We start from the raw sequence: 15,110 nt of genomic DNA, 5'->3' as shown, positions 1-15,110 counted from the left end.
TGGGCAATCAGCAATGCGAGTGTCTCTTGCGGCATTTTACTCACAAAAAGTGTAATAGAAAACATAAAAGTGATCAAACCAGTTAAGAAAAGGTCATGCTTTGCCTCAGAGTTCATTCTGTTTGATGTTGTGACAGTGAGAAGCATGTCGAGTCAAAATGAAGTATCTGAAAAGTGAATCACAGCATGATCGTGCCTAGAAACAGGGGTTTATCGAAATTTGTATTTCACGTTTTTTATTCAGCACCAACACTAGTGACAATCACGCAACATGCAATTTGCACATCATAGTAGTTATGATAATTTATATTTACTATCATATACACTGTACAATGATCGAACGTGGATGCACTTTACGACTGGATGCTTCTTTTAAAGAGTGAACCATCGTTGAGGGCGATATAGTCTCGCACGATGTGAACGATCGATGTCATCAATCGGGTGCAATGTCACGCTCAGCTTTGATCAGATGATATCAGCAGCTAACATGTCAATATTCTCGCCTCTTTTCTCTTGTTAGCCGAAGATGTTGATGCATGACTTCCTGGATGTTGTTCGTGATTGTTCAGATAGTTTTCCGATCGTGCGTTGCTTTGTTCCTGCTCGGTTATCTCATCTTCCATGTCCTTCCCTTATTGTCTTTTTTTTTTTTGGTCGAGTTTTTGTTTCAGGTCAAAGACTTCCCCTTGAATGGCTTCCACTTTCGTGAGGTTTTCACCGAGTTTGTTTGTTTGTTTGTTTGTTTGTTTGTTTGTTTGTTTGTTTGTTTGTTTGTTTTATTGCGTTGCAGATAATGGACTCCAGCAGGCAAGCAAATTGATGACAGTGACAACGAAGATGACATTAATGACACTACTACTACTACTACTATACTGCTACTACTACTACTACTACTGATATATGATAATGATAACGGTAATGATAATGATGATGATGGTGGTGATAATAACAATAATAATGATAATAATAATGATAATAATAATAATAATAATGATAATAACAATAATAATAATAATAATAATAATAATAACAATAATAATAATAATAATAATAATAATAATAATAATAACAATAATAATAATAATAATAATAAGAAGAAGAAGACTGTCAATATCAGTGATGATAATAGGCATGAATTTCTTGTGGTATTCTAAATAGCGCCTCTTATTAAGTCTTCATGCTCTACTACAGGGCCCTACCATTACATTTACCCTAGAATTTAACTAAACTTCTGGGTCAAAAAGACCATGGCTGGGGAAACATAATTTAGTTTATGGAATAATTTTTAAATTTCATTATCGTCATCATCCTGGTATCATAGAAACTTGATTCAATGATTGAAACTTGCTAATGCATTAGTTTTCGATGCATCATGCCACTTCACATCTGAAGTGCTTCGCATAGGTTCATCCTTGACCTGGTTAATCTGGAAATACCAATCTGTTAGTTACTGAGAGGAGACAACGATCAAGGATTGCACCGATTGCAGCCAATCTGGAAAAGAGAAGCGCAGATTGGTCATCCGCTGTCGAAGAAAAGTTGTAAAGTACATGTATGTGAACTCGGGTGTGGAGTCAAAAGTGGGCTGAGTTTTCGATCCTTGGACAGCAGAATCTTCTTTAGAGGCATATAGCCCCATCATGACATTTGCATTGTATGCTGGTAGCCAACTGTCTGTACTGAATGGATGGATTGGACTTTCATTGATTCAGCAGAAACATTATGATACATATTATGTTGACTATGTCGACACTAGAATGATTTTTGAAATGAAATGAACACACTGTATTCTCTCACAATGAAGATAAACTTAAAAAAACATCTCAGACAAAAAAGAGCAATACACATAATCGAAATACAATGTAAACAGATAAAATTGCCTTGTGAAGAATAGTATTAAAGGCTTCGGCGTGGAGAGATATGTGCATGCTGTTGTTTTTAAGTGTGTGTATGTGTGTGTGTGTGTGTGTGTGTGTGTGTGTGTGCGTGTGAGGGAGAGAGAGGGAGAGATGAAAAGATAGTTGAGAATTAGTTTCTTCTAAGTTGTGTGGAGTTCAGTAACAAATAAGACACAAACCGACCATGAGATAAGAACAGAAGACCAATGGTCAATTTGGACTCTTGCTGCTTTGGTACCGTTACGAGATGTTGTTTGTCCATGGCGTTGTCATTTCGTTTTGTTTTACCCTGGCTAGGAGCTTGCATTTTCAGTTGGTGTAGGGCCTACTCTCTTGTAACGCAATATCGCAATGCCTGTTGGAGTAGCGAACAAGAAAGCAAAGCGACAGCGGTATTAGTAATGTCGTTGCGGAGAAATATGAAGTTGATGATTTGGTTTAAGTTTTGATCATACGTACGCAACTTTATATAAGGGAAATAAACTGTGTGTGTTTGGGGGGGGGGGTATTATCTTCCCTAGCCCTCACGGAATTTACGTTGATGGGACCTGATTACGGTCAGCAGAGTGGAGATAACGCAGCGTATAAGTCAACACGTTTGTTGAGAGCAAACAACCTTTCAACCCCAGTACCAACACGTAACACGAAGATATAGGAATAGGTTTGGAACAAGTGTGTGTCTATGACAGCACGCTGGTTCCATCTCTTGCCGTCGCTAGTAGAGAGGTCGAGAAATGTCTAACTCTACAGACGGATCCATGACAGTCAAAACTTGTACTGTTTCGACTGTTTGAGGTTCAGTCTCATTGTGTTGGACTTCAGGTAAATATTCAGCAGCAGGTTGAAGTATGAGTATGCTGAACTAAAATGGCTGGTTGTCTTTTCCAGGACAATTCAAGGAGAAGGCCTCGTACTTCGAGGTTGAGGTAGCATGAATCAGACGTAAACATGGCTACCCTGACCTACTAATGCATCACGATTAAGCTCGCAGCATTTTAAACAATGGCTCGAGATGGACGAACAGTACAAGGAATGCCCTATCGACGACCACCGAGGCACGAGTACAAGGGATGGCATAACCTTCGGTGCAAGTCCTTTCTCACCATCACGTTTGGCGCCCTGCTTATGATTGTGTCGCCAATCGCCAAAGCTCCGGCTCTGATCATTGTGGGCATATGCGTCATCATGACGGGACTCGCCCTCCTCTTCATGGACTATGTGGCGAGGAATATGTACAAGGACCGGACGGCGTCGGTGGCGGGAGACGGCATATATCGAAGTTGGGACCGCCTTCATCGAAACCGGCGTGCACGTCGGCATCGAGCGTCGTCTAGGGCCGAGCCTAGCGCGCCGCGAGCGACCACCGAGGAAACGAACAGCGGAGACAATCCTCCGACGTACGCAGCGAGTATCAGCGTTGAGGAATTGATGCGGTATGTTCCCATGGTCCTTTGAGTATTTCTCCCATTTTGTAATGTATGTGTTCTATACATGTTTCTTTGTATCTAGCGTTTCAGTGTAACAGTGTATAGATCATATGAAATCATCTGAAATGCCCTTTTCTGCACAGTCGTGACAGTGTCATTACTGAAAAGAAAATAGTGAGAAAAACAAACAAACTAACACATTTCCGGCCAAGCACTGTCAAAACGTGTCCAGAATGTGCTGCATAAAGGCCAAAAATTGTTTGTTTTATACACCTCTTTTGACCGTTTTTTAAAGCTCCATTTCTGGTCGCTTAAGCGGGGTTCCCACTATCGTGCGATCCTTTGCGAACGCCACGATTGGACATTCGTAACTGATCGTGGAAAATTTGTTGAACTCGACTGAAATTTCACGTGTGGATACGAGGTTATGCGAGTCAATACGCGTTGGTACGTTTGGATGCGATATGGTCACGATTGGTCTATTTCAAGCGATACGATCTGTCACGATCTGGTCTGCCGTTCAAATACGATCCGACAGGATTGTCCTGATTGAGTTCACGATTGGTACCGATCTAACATGACCATTACGATCAGGATCCCCGATCTGGTACGTGCAGCAACGTACTGATACGTTCCACTACGAATACCGCGAACCAATACGGGCTGCTGAGATAAGATACGATATCTTTTACGATCGGGATCAGAAGCGACCCCCATTTAAGGCGCGATTGGACCCGAATGGGAATATTATAGTCCGGCTGACGATGGATTTCATTGTTTCCATTAAATTATGCAGAGTGATTAGGCCTATTAATCTTATCCACAACCACTGATGATGGCAAGGCTTGACAGGTTGACGATGATGACAACGTAACCTTTGCAGTGTTGCTTATGACGATTATGTTATCAGAGAGAAAGAAGCACCCAGGCCAGCCATAACCTCAGATATTCCCTCGTCTAATATTAAACGTAAAGAAATTAATAGATTATTAAATCGACATGCTCACCCTCCCCCCTCACAAAAATGAAATAACGAACCCAAATACATAAGATCAGATGATTGCCCCTCTTCCCCAGAAAAAAAAAAACAGCAAGACAAAATGACCTCTCTCTCCAATACACGAAGAAAATAATCATATGATGAAATGGAAGCTAAGAAAGAGGATGGGATCATTTTGAATATCATGTATACATAGTATTATGTGTTATAATGTCTATACGCTCGATATAAGAAAGTTGGCCGAATGGATAGTATTGTTTATGTGTTTTCACATCGATTTCACATTCGCAAAGTGTATGTATCATATGCCTTTTTATTTCAAAATGTCGTTATCTCATGGGTTATCAAAAGTTTGGTTTATTCGGCTTGATTTAGTGTTTTACTTAACAATGTTTAACATAACTGATACACACACATAACAGAAAAGTGACTCCCTAATCAAAATGATGCCACTTTTTAACAAAAAAGGAGGTTTTACGCAAAATTATTTCGCAGGGGTTATATTGCTACACTTATTGAATAACTAACTGTGAAAAATAATAAGAGTGATCTTCATTGTCATAATCATACGAGTGATCTCACATCCACGACAATGGTCACTTTTACATTTGCAGTAATAATGAGAGTTGAAAATAAAAATTTTCCTCTAAAATTATGCTCTACCAAACATACAAAAAAGACATTGAAAAGTGTCAAAATAGATGTAAAGGGGTCAAACGATGGCTGATGAAACAACAACTCTTAATTACTATATGCTATGTACAATACACAAACAGCAGGATACTGCACCCCCCCAAAAAAAAAACCCAACAACTCTGTAATATACTTTAAAAAATTAATCATTTGCCATTGATATGTACCCATTCAAGCACGATTCATTAAATTATTCTCATCTTTGTACTGACGTCAGTCAATACGTGCAGACATACAATTGCCATTTTATTTTTGCTCATTTTTTGTTTTCGTTACAAAAGTTATCCCATATCCTGCACTTTTGTGTGTCTGTATAATGGTAATAGCAACTCATTAATGAAAACATCATTAACACAGTTTATGAAAACATCTAAAAATCTGTAATACAATTTTCATTCTATGAAGTCATAAAAAAATGATTTTGATAATGTACCTTACACATTACGACAATTAACCCCACACCGTCATACAATTTACCGTTTGGAAATAATAATCTAAAGATGTAGGCTACCACCTATGAGAATACAAAATAAATCAATTTATGAGTAAAATAAGAGCAAATGGGCAAAAAATAATAATGATAATAAGCGGAAGTGAAGTGAAAAAGTCGATCCCGATCAACACGATTAAGAAGCACGATTAGAAGAGATTTGCTGCGTTTGGATACGATCCTAGACGATCTGATGCGATGATCACGATCAAAAACTAATCGTGTTAATCGTAGAAAATTTTTGAACCGTCCAAAATTTTCCTGCGATTAACGCGATTGCCACGATTGACCTTAAGATCTGATACGATCTGATAAGACCATCACGCTTGCTGCACGATTAAGACCACGATTTCAATCGTGGCGCCAATCGTGATAGTGGGAACCCCGCTTTAAGAATTGCCCAGGGAGCAGTTGGAATCTTCCTTTTTAATGTAACGGTTATCTAACCAAGGAGGTGTGAGAGAGATCTCACACATCTCTAATCTAAACACAGCCACAAGTGGTCAGGTGGCGACTGATATGCGCTTTAATAGATTAGTCGCTTTCTTCTTACACTGCGATCAATCCCAGCACCGTAGTGTTCAATATATTTTAGGTGAGGCGAAGACAAACGAACAAAGTGAGAAGTATTTCACTGAAATCGAACATAAACTATGGAAGATGATTAATAAAAATAAGAAAAACTTTATAAGAAAAAACTTTTAAAGAAAAGTTATATAAGAAGAAGCACAAGCAAGCACAGTTTGCAAATGGGGGAAGAGGTGATGATGATGACGAGGTTTTATATGCTTATTGGCAATGCATAAGCATATAAATCTTCACTAAATTTAATATTCCTTTTATGGGGGTGGAGTGCGAACATAAGAATAGAGAATGAAATATTGTACACCACGCATTAGATTTTGTGCAATTTATCTGGCAGTGGCGACTTTTATTAGATATATGATATTGCGAAATAAGCAAATCATGATACTTTGTGCAATAAAACAGTGAGGGTATTTTGAGTTGAAGACGTCATTCCTTAAAAGGTGATTTTACACAATGTTAAGACCAATGTCACTGTTCTGTGAAAACTGATTAATTACTTTAATGTCTTACTTTTTTAATCTTATGTCTGATTTTGATTGTTTTTAAATACCCACAACAGGGTATCTATTGTCTTCATAATTAAAGATTCAAACTATATTTGAAATGGATGAAAATGATCCTTTTCTGACAGTTTCATAGATATCAAAAAGAAAAGTTTACAAACAATTTACAGAATATACATCATTTGCTTTGGTAAATTATACCATTGCATTTTACAATTCAAATCTTCGTCAATTCTATTATAAATGTTTCTTTCGAATATAAATTGTAAATTGGATTCACAATCTTCAATTTTCTTCAATTTTCAAAATCATCGTATACTCACGCAAATCTACGAATATCTCAAAGGAGAGCTGATTGGAAAAATTACTAGATTCACTCAAATCATGACGAGCTGGCATGGAATCAGTCAGTTTCTGTGGAGATTGTACTTAATTGTACCTAGTTGTATTTTATCCGCACGGGCCTTCGGAAGAACAGTCTCCGGACTGAAGTATGTGCCGTGCTTAAATAAAAATGAATTAAATTAAATTGAATTAAAGTTGTTGGTTTTTTTTTTCAAACGAACATAGTTGCTTTTCTAACCATAATAGTAATTGGTCTACAATATACAAGCATGATTGTATGTGCACCTCCCAGTTCTTTTTTTCTTAAACATAACTTTGTACTTTGCCAGTATGCATGTATTATCTTTATTTGTTATCTATCATGTATTTTTCAAAGAGTCGAATGTATATATGCCTATGATACAATTCCTGACTTATCATGTAATGTTTTGTTGAAAAAAAAAAGAGTGAAAATGTATTGAATTGAATTGAATCATGACGAGGTGGCGTGTAATCAGTCAGTTTGTATGGAGATTGTACTTATTTGAAATCAAGTTATTTTTCAAACGAGCATAATTGATTTTGCATTGTTTAAATATCCAAATAGCAACGTTCCCCCTCCCACCCCCCCCCCCCCCCCCCCCCAAAAAAAAAACCCAAACAAACAAACAGTAATCGTGAAATACAAAAAGTATAGAAGTTCACGTAGCAGAATAACAACAATCCTTTTACCTTTTATCTACTTAAGGTGTCCGGAACCTTCTGATTGGACATTCTTACCATCAGAACCGCCTCCTGTGTACTTTCCACCAATCACGTCCATAGACAGCGACGACGCCCCCGAGCCTGTAGACGACCCGGTACTCACTGACCAATCAGAACGTCCCGTCTTCACCGTGAGTAGGCAGATCAGCGCGCTCACTTTCACATTGCCGTCGTACGAGGAGGCTACGACAACAGACATTGGAGGTGCAGAAAGTGGCATCCCCCCACGTCGCGGTGAAATAAGCTCGCCCAGTTTTACTGCAAGTGCGGACGTTGCAACCGCCGAGGTTGCCTCTCCTGGTCCTGACACTTACCGGACTGCGAGTACGGAGGAGGCCGTTTCTGTGGTTGAACTGAATATCGCTAGGTCTTCTGATCATGCCGCTCAAGGACCCGATATTACTTCCGAACCGAGGGCGCGAGATACTACTGACAGAGAAACTTCAGATACGTTTCAATTACCTGGTGTTGTAGCCGTCGTGATTCCAGATGAATGATCTGACCGCGAACTTGAACCAGAAACTTCCATTTGCCTTAGATATCTGCTACTGAATTTATAAATTTTACATCTTCCTGTCTACATTGTCATGATTTTATCGGTGACTGATGATTTGAACGTGTTGATTATGTGGTCACTGTTACTTACAATACTTATCTGTGATGCTCATTTTCGCTCTCTGGCCACGTATTTATATAGCGTTTATTCCGAATATGAAATAATGAATTTTGAAAGTTGATAGGAGCTGTCTATTTTTCTATCCAGGCAATATTTTCTTCTTTTTATTGTGCGGTAAATTCCGAGACATCATTTGTTTTTTGTTGATTGCATCTATTGACCAACTGATCATCTAAAACGTCATCCAAGGACAGGATTGTAATGTGGTCGCCTTAGCAAATTTATGTCCTTCAGATGAAATATCCATGTCAAAACAAAATATGTCACAAAAAGAAAAAAAAATGTGTCCTTTCTGAAAGTGAACATATACCTAGAAACACTTGACTTTGATCGCTTAAAAAAAAAGTTAGCGCCATATCTAAACATCTAAAGTAAGTCCATCATTAGATATAGCGAAACAAATCCTTTACAGTGTTACCTCACTTGCAATGTAACAAAGAATATTCTTGATATTATGATTGATATATATCACATTATTTTCTCATTAATTTCTGTGTTTCTTACCAGGTTTGATCGCAAATATCCCAAATGAACATGAAGGAGTTTAACTCGTTTTGCGACCAGACCCCTCATATCGAAAGTTCTGCTTGTTTGTTAGTTTATTTGTGGCTCTCCTCTTTGGCCCAAATTTACGAAGGTGGTACAAATGAAACCATGGTTTAAACCATGGGCAAAAACCATGAAGCGCCAAGTGTCGCACGGAATATTTCGTTACGAAATTGGTCATCTCGTCGACAAAATGACCGTTTCGTTAACGAAATTATCATTTCGTGGACGAAATGTTCATTTAGTTACAAAATGTTGTCATTTCGTTACAAATAATCATTTCATCGACGAAATGACTGATTTCGTAACGAAATATTCCATGCGACACTTGGCGCTCCATGGTTTTTGTCCATGGTTTAAACCATGGTTTCATTTGTACCACCTTCGTGAATTTGGGCCCGAATGTTTGCATTCAACATAAATAATTACCAGCGTGACAGGCGCTGTGTGTATACTTTGACTGCATGGACGGTCATCAAGGGCATTCTGTAGGTCGTTCGTCCTCATCCTTTCGTCGGCGTGAAAAATAAGGCATCCCACGCTCTTTATAGAGGTAGAAACCGTCATTTTCACCGAGCATTCCATTCGAGAAAAGATCTATTATAGCATACAGTAACACCTCAATAGGTATAATACGTAAATAACCACAAATTCATATTAGTAACATGGAAACATGCAACTTATGCTCAGTCGCTAGGGAGGACTGTTCAAATGTATTTTTTAAATATATTAGTATAGGTCCTGTACATCAACAAATGATTGACAGATGAGGTACGAGTAGAATCTTTGAATAGGTGTTTGTTTTTTTAGCAAATCCAAGCAATCTAAAAAAAAAAAAAAACAGTAGAAAATTACTTTGAAATATATGGAAAGTGTTGAGATATTCGTTTTGCCACAAACGTGATGCTGAGGGTATCATGATCAACTCAAGTCAACATGCGCTTGCACTGCATAGGTCCTTACGACTAATGGAATACGCTGGAACTGACTTGACAGAAACTTCCTGGTTAAAAGAAAAGCCGCCCTCTTTGCCACCATTCCGTTTATTCTATTACCAGTCGGCGGTAGAGGGCGTTCAGAAATTCTCATTAACCCAGACGTGTTCCAGTATTGAAGTTCGTATGTACACTATTATCCTCTATTAAAAGTTGCGCAAGAATCTTCTGTTGTGTAAAAATATGGGGAGTTAGAGATAAAGGGTAGTCTTATTGTGCTCATCATGACACTCTTTGAACTGAAATCATCAATAATCCAGGCTCTTTCAAGAGTCCATGGGTTTTGACACTATTGTCTTATTACTGTCATTTTCAAAACATGCAGTGCGTGATGCTTATTGTCAGACTCATTGGGAAACATTCCAAGAAAAAAAAAACTCTCCTTATTCAGCCGCATCTCCTTATTTTACGTCTGTATGCCTGCCAGTGTAAAAATTAATGCTTTTGCATCACTGCGCAATATCTGTGACAGTTATCCAGGGTAGTATCATGTATTGCAATATTATGTATTCATGTATTCGCACGCTGATGAGATATGCTTTGACAACGCATTGAATGAGCTTCACCAAAGCATCTTCATAATATACGATCATATTGATCAATGCAACTTATACATGTATTTGTCTGTGTATACGTCATCGCCGTCTAAGGGCTCACATAAAGGAAACAATGAAAAACGTGGATTGCAATATAATTATTTGTTCATTGATCTATTTATCGAGTTATGTATATACTCGAGCAGGTATGCACCACGGCACCACTTGGGATATGATCACAACAGTATACACAAACACACACACCCAAACACACATTCTCTCTCACACACACACACGCACATACAATATACACAATATATATATATATATATATATATATATATATATATATATATATATATATATATATATATATATATATATATATATATCATATACATAACACATTTACATATATACTGTATATATACACATACGTGTATATATAATTATATATATATATAGCAGCCATGAAAACTCACTTCGCAGGTGCGAGAGAATGAAAGAATTATTCTTACAAATAAAAGTTGAACTTATTACAAAATAAATGACCGCAGAACACGAACGGACAAGTGTGAATGAATTGAATCAATAACTTGTTGATTAACTGTTTCATACATTATGCAGACTACATGTCTAAAAGACGAGGAAGGTCGTAAAGGGCAGAACCAAATCTAGACCACAACGTCAAGCAGAGTCATAATTTTCTTATGATTTAATATCCTGTGAGCGATAGTTTCATTCGTTCAACATATCGACACAAATGAGCAAAGCAGCAATAAGCTGCAAATTTGCTCCTCAAGTAAATGAAGGCACTCCCAGCGCAATCGTATTTGTAGGGATCACTCAAAATAAGTACTTATCATCCCAACTAACGGGCGTAGAGCATTTCTGTTGTTTTTTTCTTTTTTGGGGGGGGGGGGGCGAGGGGGGCGAGGGAGGGACAGACATGTTTACAGGATTAAAGGATTACTAATTGCTCATATGCTCTTACTCATAAAAGTATGTACATATTATTACATTTTATGTGTATGATATATATATCCCACATCATACTATATAATATATAAAGAGTAAAACAGTCGTATAAAGGAGCCAAAAAATTAATACAATTTTTTGGCTCTTGCGGAGTTTTTATACGACTGTTTATACTCTTGATAACTATTTATTACACACCGACGCAGAACTTTCATATTTTGATTAATATATATATATATATATATATATATATATATATATATATATATATATATATATATATATATATATATACACACTCACACATATTTGCGCGTGTGTGTGTTTGTGCGGTGTGTATACAACCACTTTCTTATCAGTGAGATATTCCGTATATAGATAATACCGATTTCTATTTTAGCACATTTTTAACATATCATAATGATTGAAGCGCACTTAAGAGAAAAATCAGTTTCCCACTTCTTGCTGCTGTTACGTTAAAATCAGGAACATATTTGTAAAGAACTTAGATTGTGGCACATGTCAGTACAAGTGAGATGTATTGTGTAACAATGCTTGTTACACTAATCATTCCGTGCTGTGCAGAATAGGAAACACTGCACCACAATATCATAGTGTGCTTTTCTTCAAAACTTGTCGAAGATTATACGATATGAATCAATATTACTGTATGTACACCATTTATTTTTCCTGCCCAAATATATAGTCATAATATGTCACTGTTTATACATCATCAGTATAATCAAATTTATAAGAATATAATTGCAAACTATGACACCCGCGTTAAACATATTGGGAACGAGTTGATATAGGATTCTTAGATTCTCGTTCATATAGAGATGTACTGGGAAAGTGATATGAAACTATGCAAAAAGTGAAGATAAACAGAATTATTACCACATTATCTATGTCAACAAAAATACCATGAATATTCACAGTGCACAGGTGGAAAGTGCGTATAATAGAGAGCACTTCACACAGTCAGGTGGATAGATTAAATGGATGAATAAAGATGTAGTACATATTTTGTATCTGTGGCCAGCCAACAGTTTGCACCAATATTCAGATGCGTTATAAGCTGTACAGGAATTGCTTTTTGATGACGGTTGAATTTTGTCCCTTTCAACCACGAAACCTTACATTGCCGCTTAGAGTCCTTAACCCGTTTAAGACTAGTCCCGAGCATATTTCGGCAGGTGCCAATGGGAAGTGTGTGTTAAAGGAAAATCTGCTCGTCCTCAACGGGTTAACGTGTATGTTGCTTCATTTTATTTCACCTGTCCCGCGAGCGACACTATGTCCGTGGTCTGCACCGATCGCACTGAGTACGTGTCAATAATGTATGTATACGGTCTCCTCGCGAACAACCACAACTACATAGCTGTGTGTGCTACATAAAAACTACATTCGTGTGAGCAGAGTGTATGGTCTACACTGCCCGGTCTCTGTTTCAAATAGTCATACCTCTATCATAACAGTCCTTCATGAGTCAAAATACTTGTATAAATTATGGGAACCGACCATGCATGAAGAAAGGAAACGTGTACAAAAAAGGAAAGGTGTAAATTATGAATACCATGCACACAATAACGCCACCTTGGTCTGTTGAAATAATGCCTGCTCCTTTGGATTTCAGAACAATGGCAAATCCTATTATAGAAACTCCTGTTTATCTTATCAAAGCATGGAATTCGTATTCTTTGCAGATTTGCATCGATGATTTTGAACAAACTCTTTCCATGTTTTTCGGATTTTGGTTCCCTTTTTCACCCCGACAAAAGAAACCAGCCCCCTCCGACATGTGCCTGGTCTACCACCGGAATCTAGATTTGAAACAAACCTCTCAAAAATGGTGTTGTTTTTTTTTCCCCGGTACAATTACCGTTACATAAATCTCAGATATATCAATCATTTTTATTTTTACACGAGAGTGGTAAATGCATAGTAACAATTATTATAAAGATGTGAGGTAAAATTCATCAGGCACTATGTTTACTATATAATATTATAATGTCTACTGCTGTACAATGTAACTTTGAAATAATATGAATCATCTTATTCACAAAAATCTTGTTACTATCCGAGATATTTGACAGGTATATAGGTAGGTGTTACCCTCAATGTTTTGTGTGAACACAATAAAAGATTAAAGCTCAACCAACATTGTTAAAACGAAGCAAAAATAATTATGGCAACATATCTCTCATGTGAAAGTGAAATTGATGTGATATAGTCATGTTGTACTCCGGAAACTAATGATAGCTCGGTCACAGTAATGGTTCACATTTTAGTATCTTTTTTTTCTTACTCTTTTTTATCACATAGGCATACCCCGATTTTCTTATTTGGCACCATTACATCATCTGGTCTTATCTTCTATCCCTTCTCCGTTTCTTTTTCACAAACACTGATTACTCGGGGCTTACAGCCAAACAAGCTAGCTTTCATGTAGGTCCCGTCATGGTCATACTTCTCTTTGATCGACCCCATTTAGATTTCGATCAGTTATCATTACATGTAATTACTGTGTTATCACCATGTATATTGTTTGTGTTCGCCACATTGTTTACAAGGTAAAAGAAATTGTATGATTTCTGTTATAATGTTCATAAATGAGAAGTATGGAAATAAATGAATTGAATTGAAATTGAAATTGCTCATCTTTGACAATGTTAGTCTAATACAATATTGTGATTCAGAAACAAGGCCCATACCTGTATACTGGTGGATTAAACATAATCATGATACACATCAGTACACACTTAAAATTTACATGATATAATGGTAATATTGGTATATTAATGCATAAATTGATGTTTCGTACATGGTATCAATGATGGTTATGAGGCATATACATTATGGCTAAATAATAAACACACAAACACACACACATACACACACATACACACAACTGACAGACTCAACAAATCTGCAGCATCGAGTTAAAAACCAAATGCGCTAAAATGTTTAGCATATCTAAAAAAAAGTTGAGTAAATCCTGGACACATTTTGACCCTTTTCCTCTTGAGGATTGACGCGTAAAACGACCGACATCCATTTTCATTCATTTTGCAAAGTTGTCTTGAAACAAGTGCCGAAGGAAGTGGTAATTGTCCAGAAGATCTTTTAACGTTTCACGTTTACTTGACGAATTAAGCCTCATATCTTGTATACCACAAAAGTATCAGAAGCATTAATGTTTAATCAAGTTTTACATATAAATAACCGTAAACACGAACGAAATAGGGAAATTAATGCATAGCTGATGTGGTAGGTGCTATTATAGACAGGGATTCAGCCAGAGAGTGACAAAGTTTGTTTGAAAGGTCAAGGCTTACAAACTCATTATTTTCACATTGATAAAATATACATGTTGTAATGATTACAGCGAAGAGTACTAGTAATGTTTTAGCGCATCGTGTGCAGAAACAATTGAGATTACCTTCTTTTTCTCTTCACGGAGGAGCGATAGTGATAAACAATCTGATGTTGGCTACAAAGGCCAAATCAGACATCTCATCATTACACCACCGGTGTGTCTTTGGAAGAGAAGAGGATGGACACGAAGGAGAATAAGGAGGAGGAGGAGGAGAAGGAGGAGGAGGTGGAGGAAGAGGAGGAGGAGGAGAAGGAGGAGGAGGAGGAGGATGTGCAAGAGAGGGAAGACGAGGAGGAAGACGAGGGGAAAAAAA

The 15,110-nt window shown here is 37.3% G+C and overlaps 1 protein-coding gene across 1 annotated transcript; it reads left to right on the top strand.

Moving 5' to 3' along the window:
* The first annotated feature begins 2,899 nt into the window (after window positions 1-2,899).
* On the top strand, window positions 2,900-8,184 carry LOC139720522 (uncharacterized). Its single transcript, XM_071631874.1, has 2 exons — window positions 2,900-3,330; window positions 7,671-8,184. The coding sequence occupies exons 1-2, from the start codon at window positions 2,900-2,902 to the stop codon at window positions 8,182-8,184; spliced, it is 945 nt and encodes a 314-aa protein (XP_071487975.1).
* Window positions 8,185-15,110: the final 6,926 nt, after the last annotated feature.

The sequence above is a fragment of the Diadema antillarum genome, unplaced genomic scaffold (genome assembly GCF_040938485.1).
Source record: "Diadema antillarum isolate AM-2024a unplaced genomic scaffold, OU_Dant_1.0 scf00000128, whole genome shotgun sequence".
NCBI lineage: Eukaryota > Metazoa > Echinodermata > Echinoidea > Diadematoida > Diadematidae > Diadema > Diadema antillarum.
This window is presented reverse-complemented; position numbering and strand designations above follow the sequence as displayed.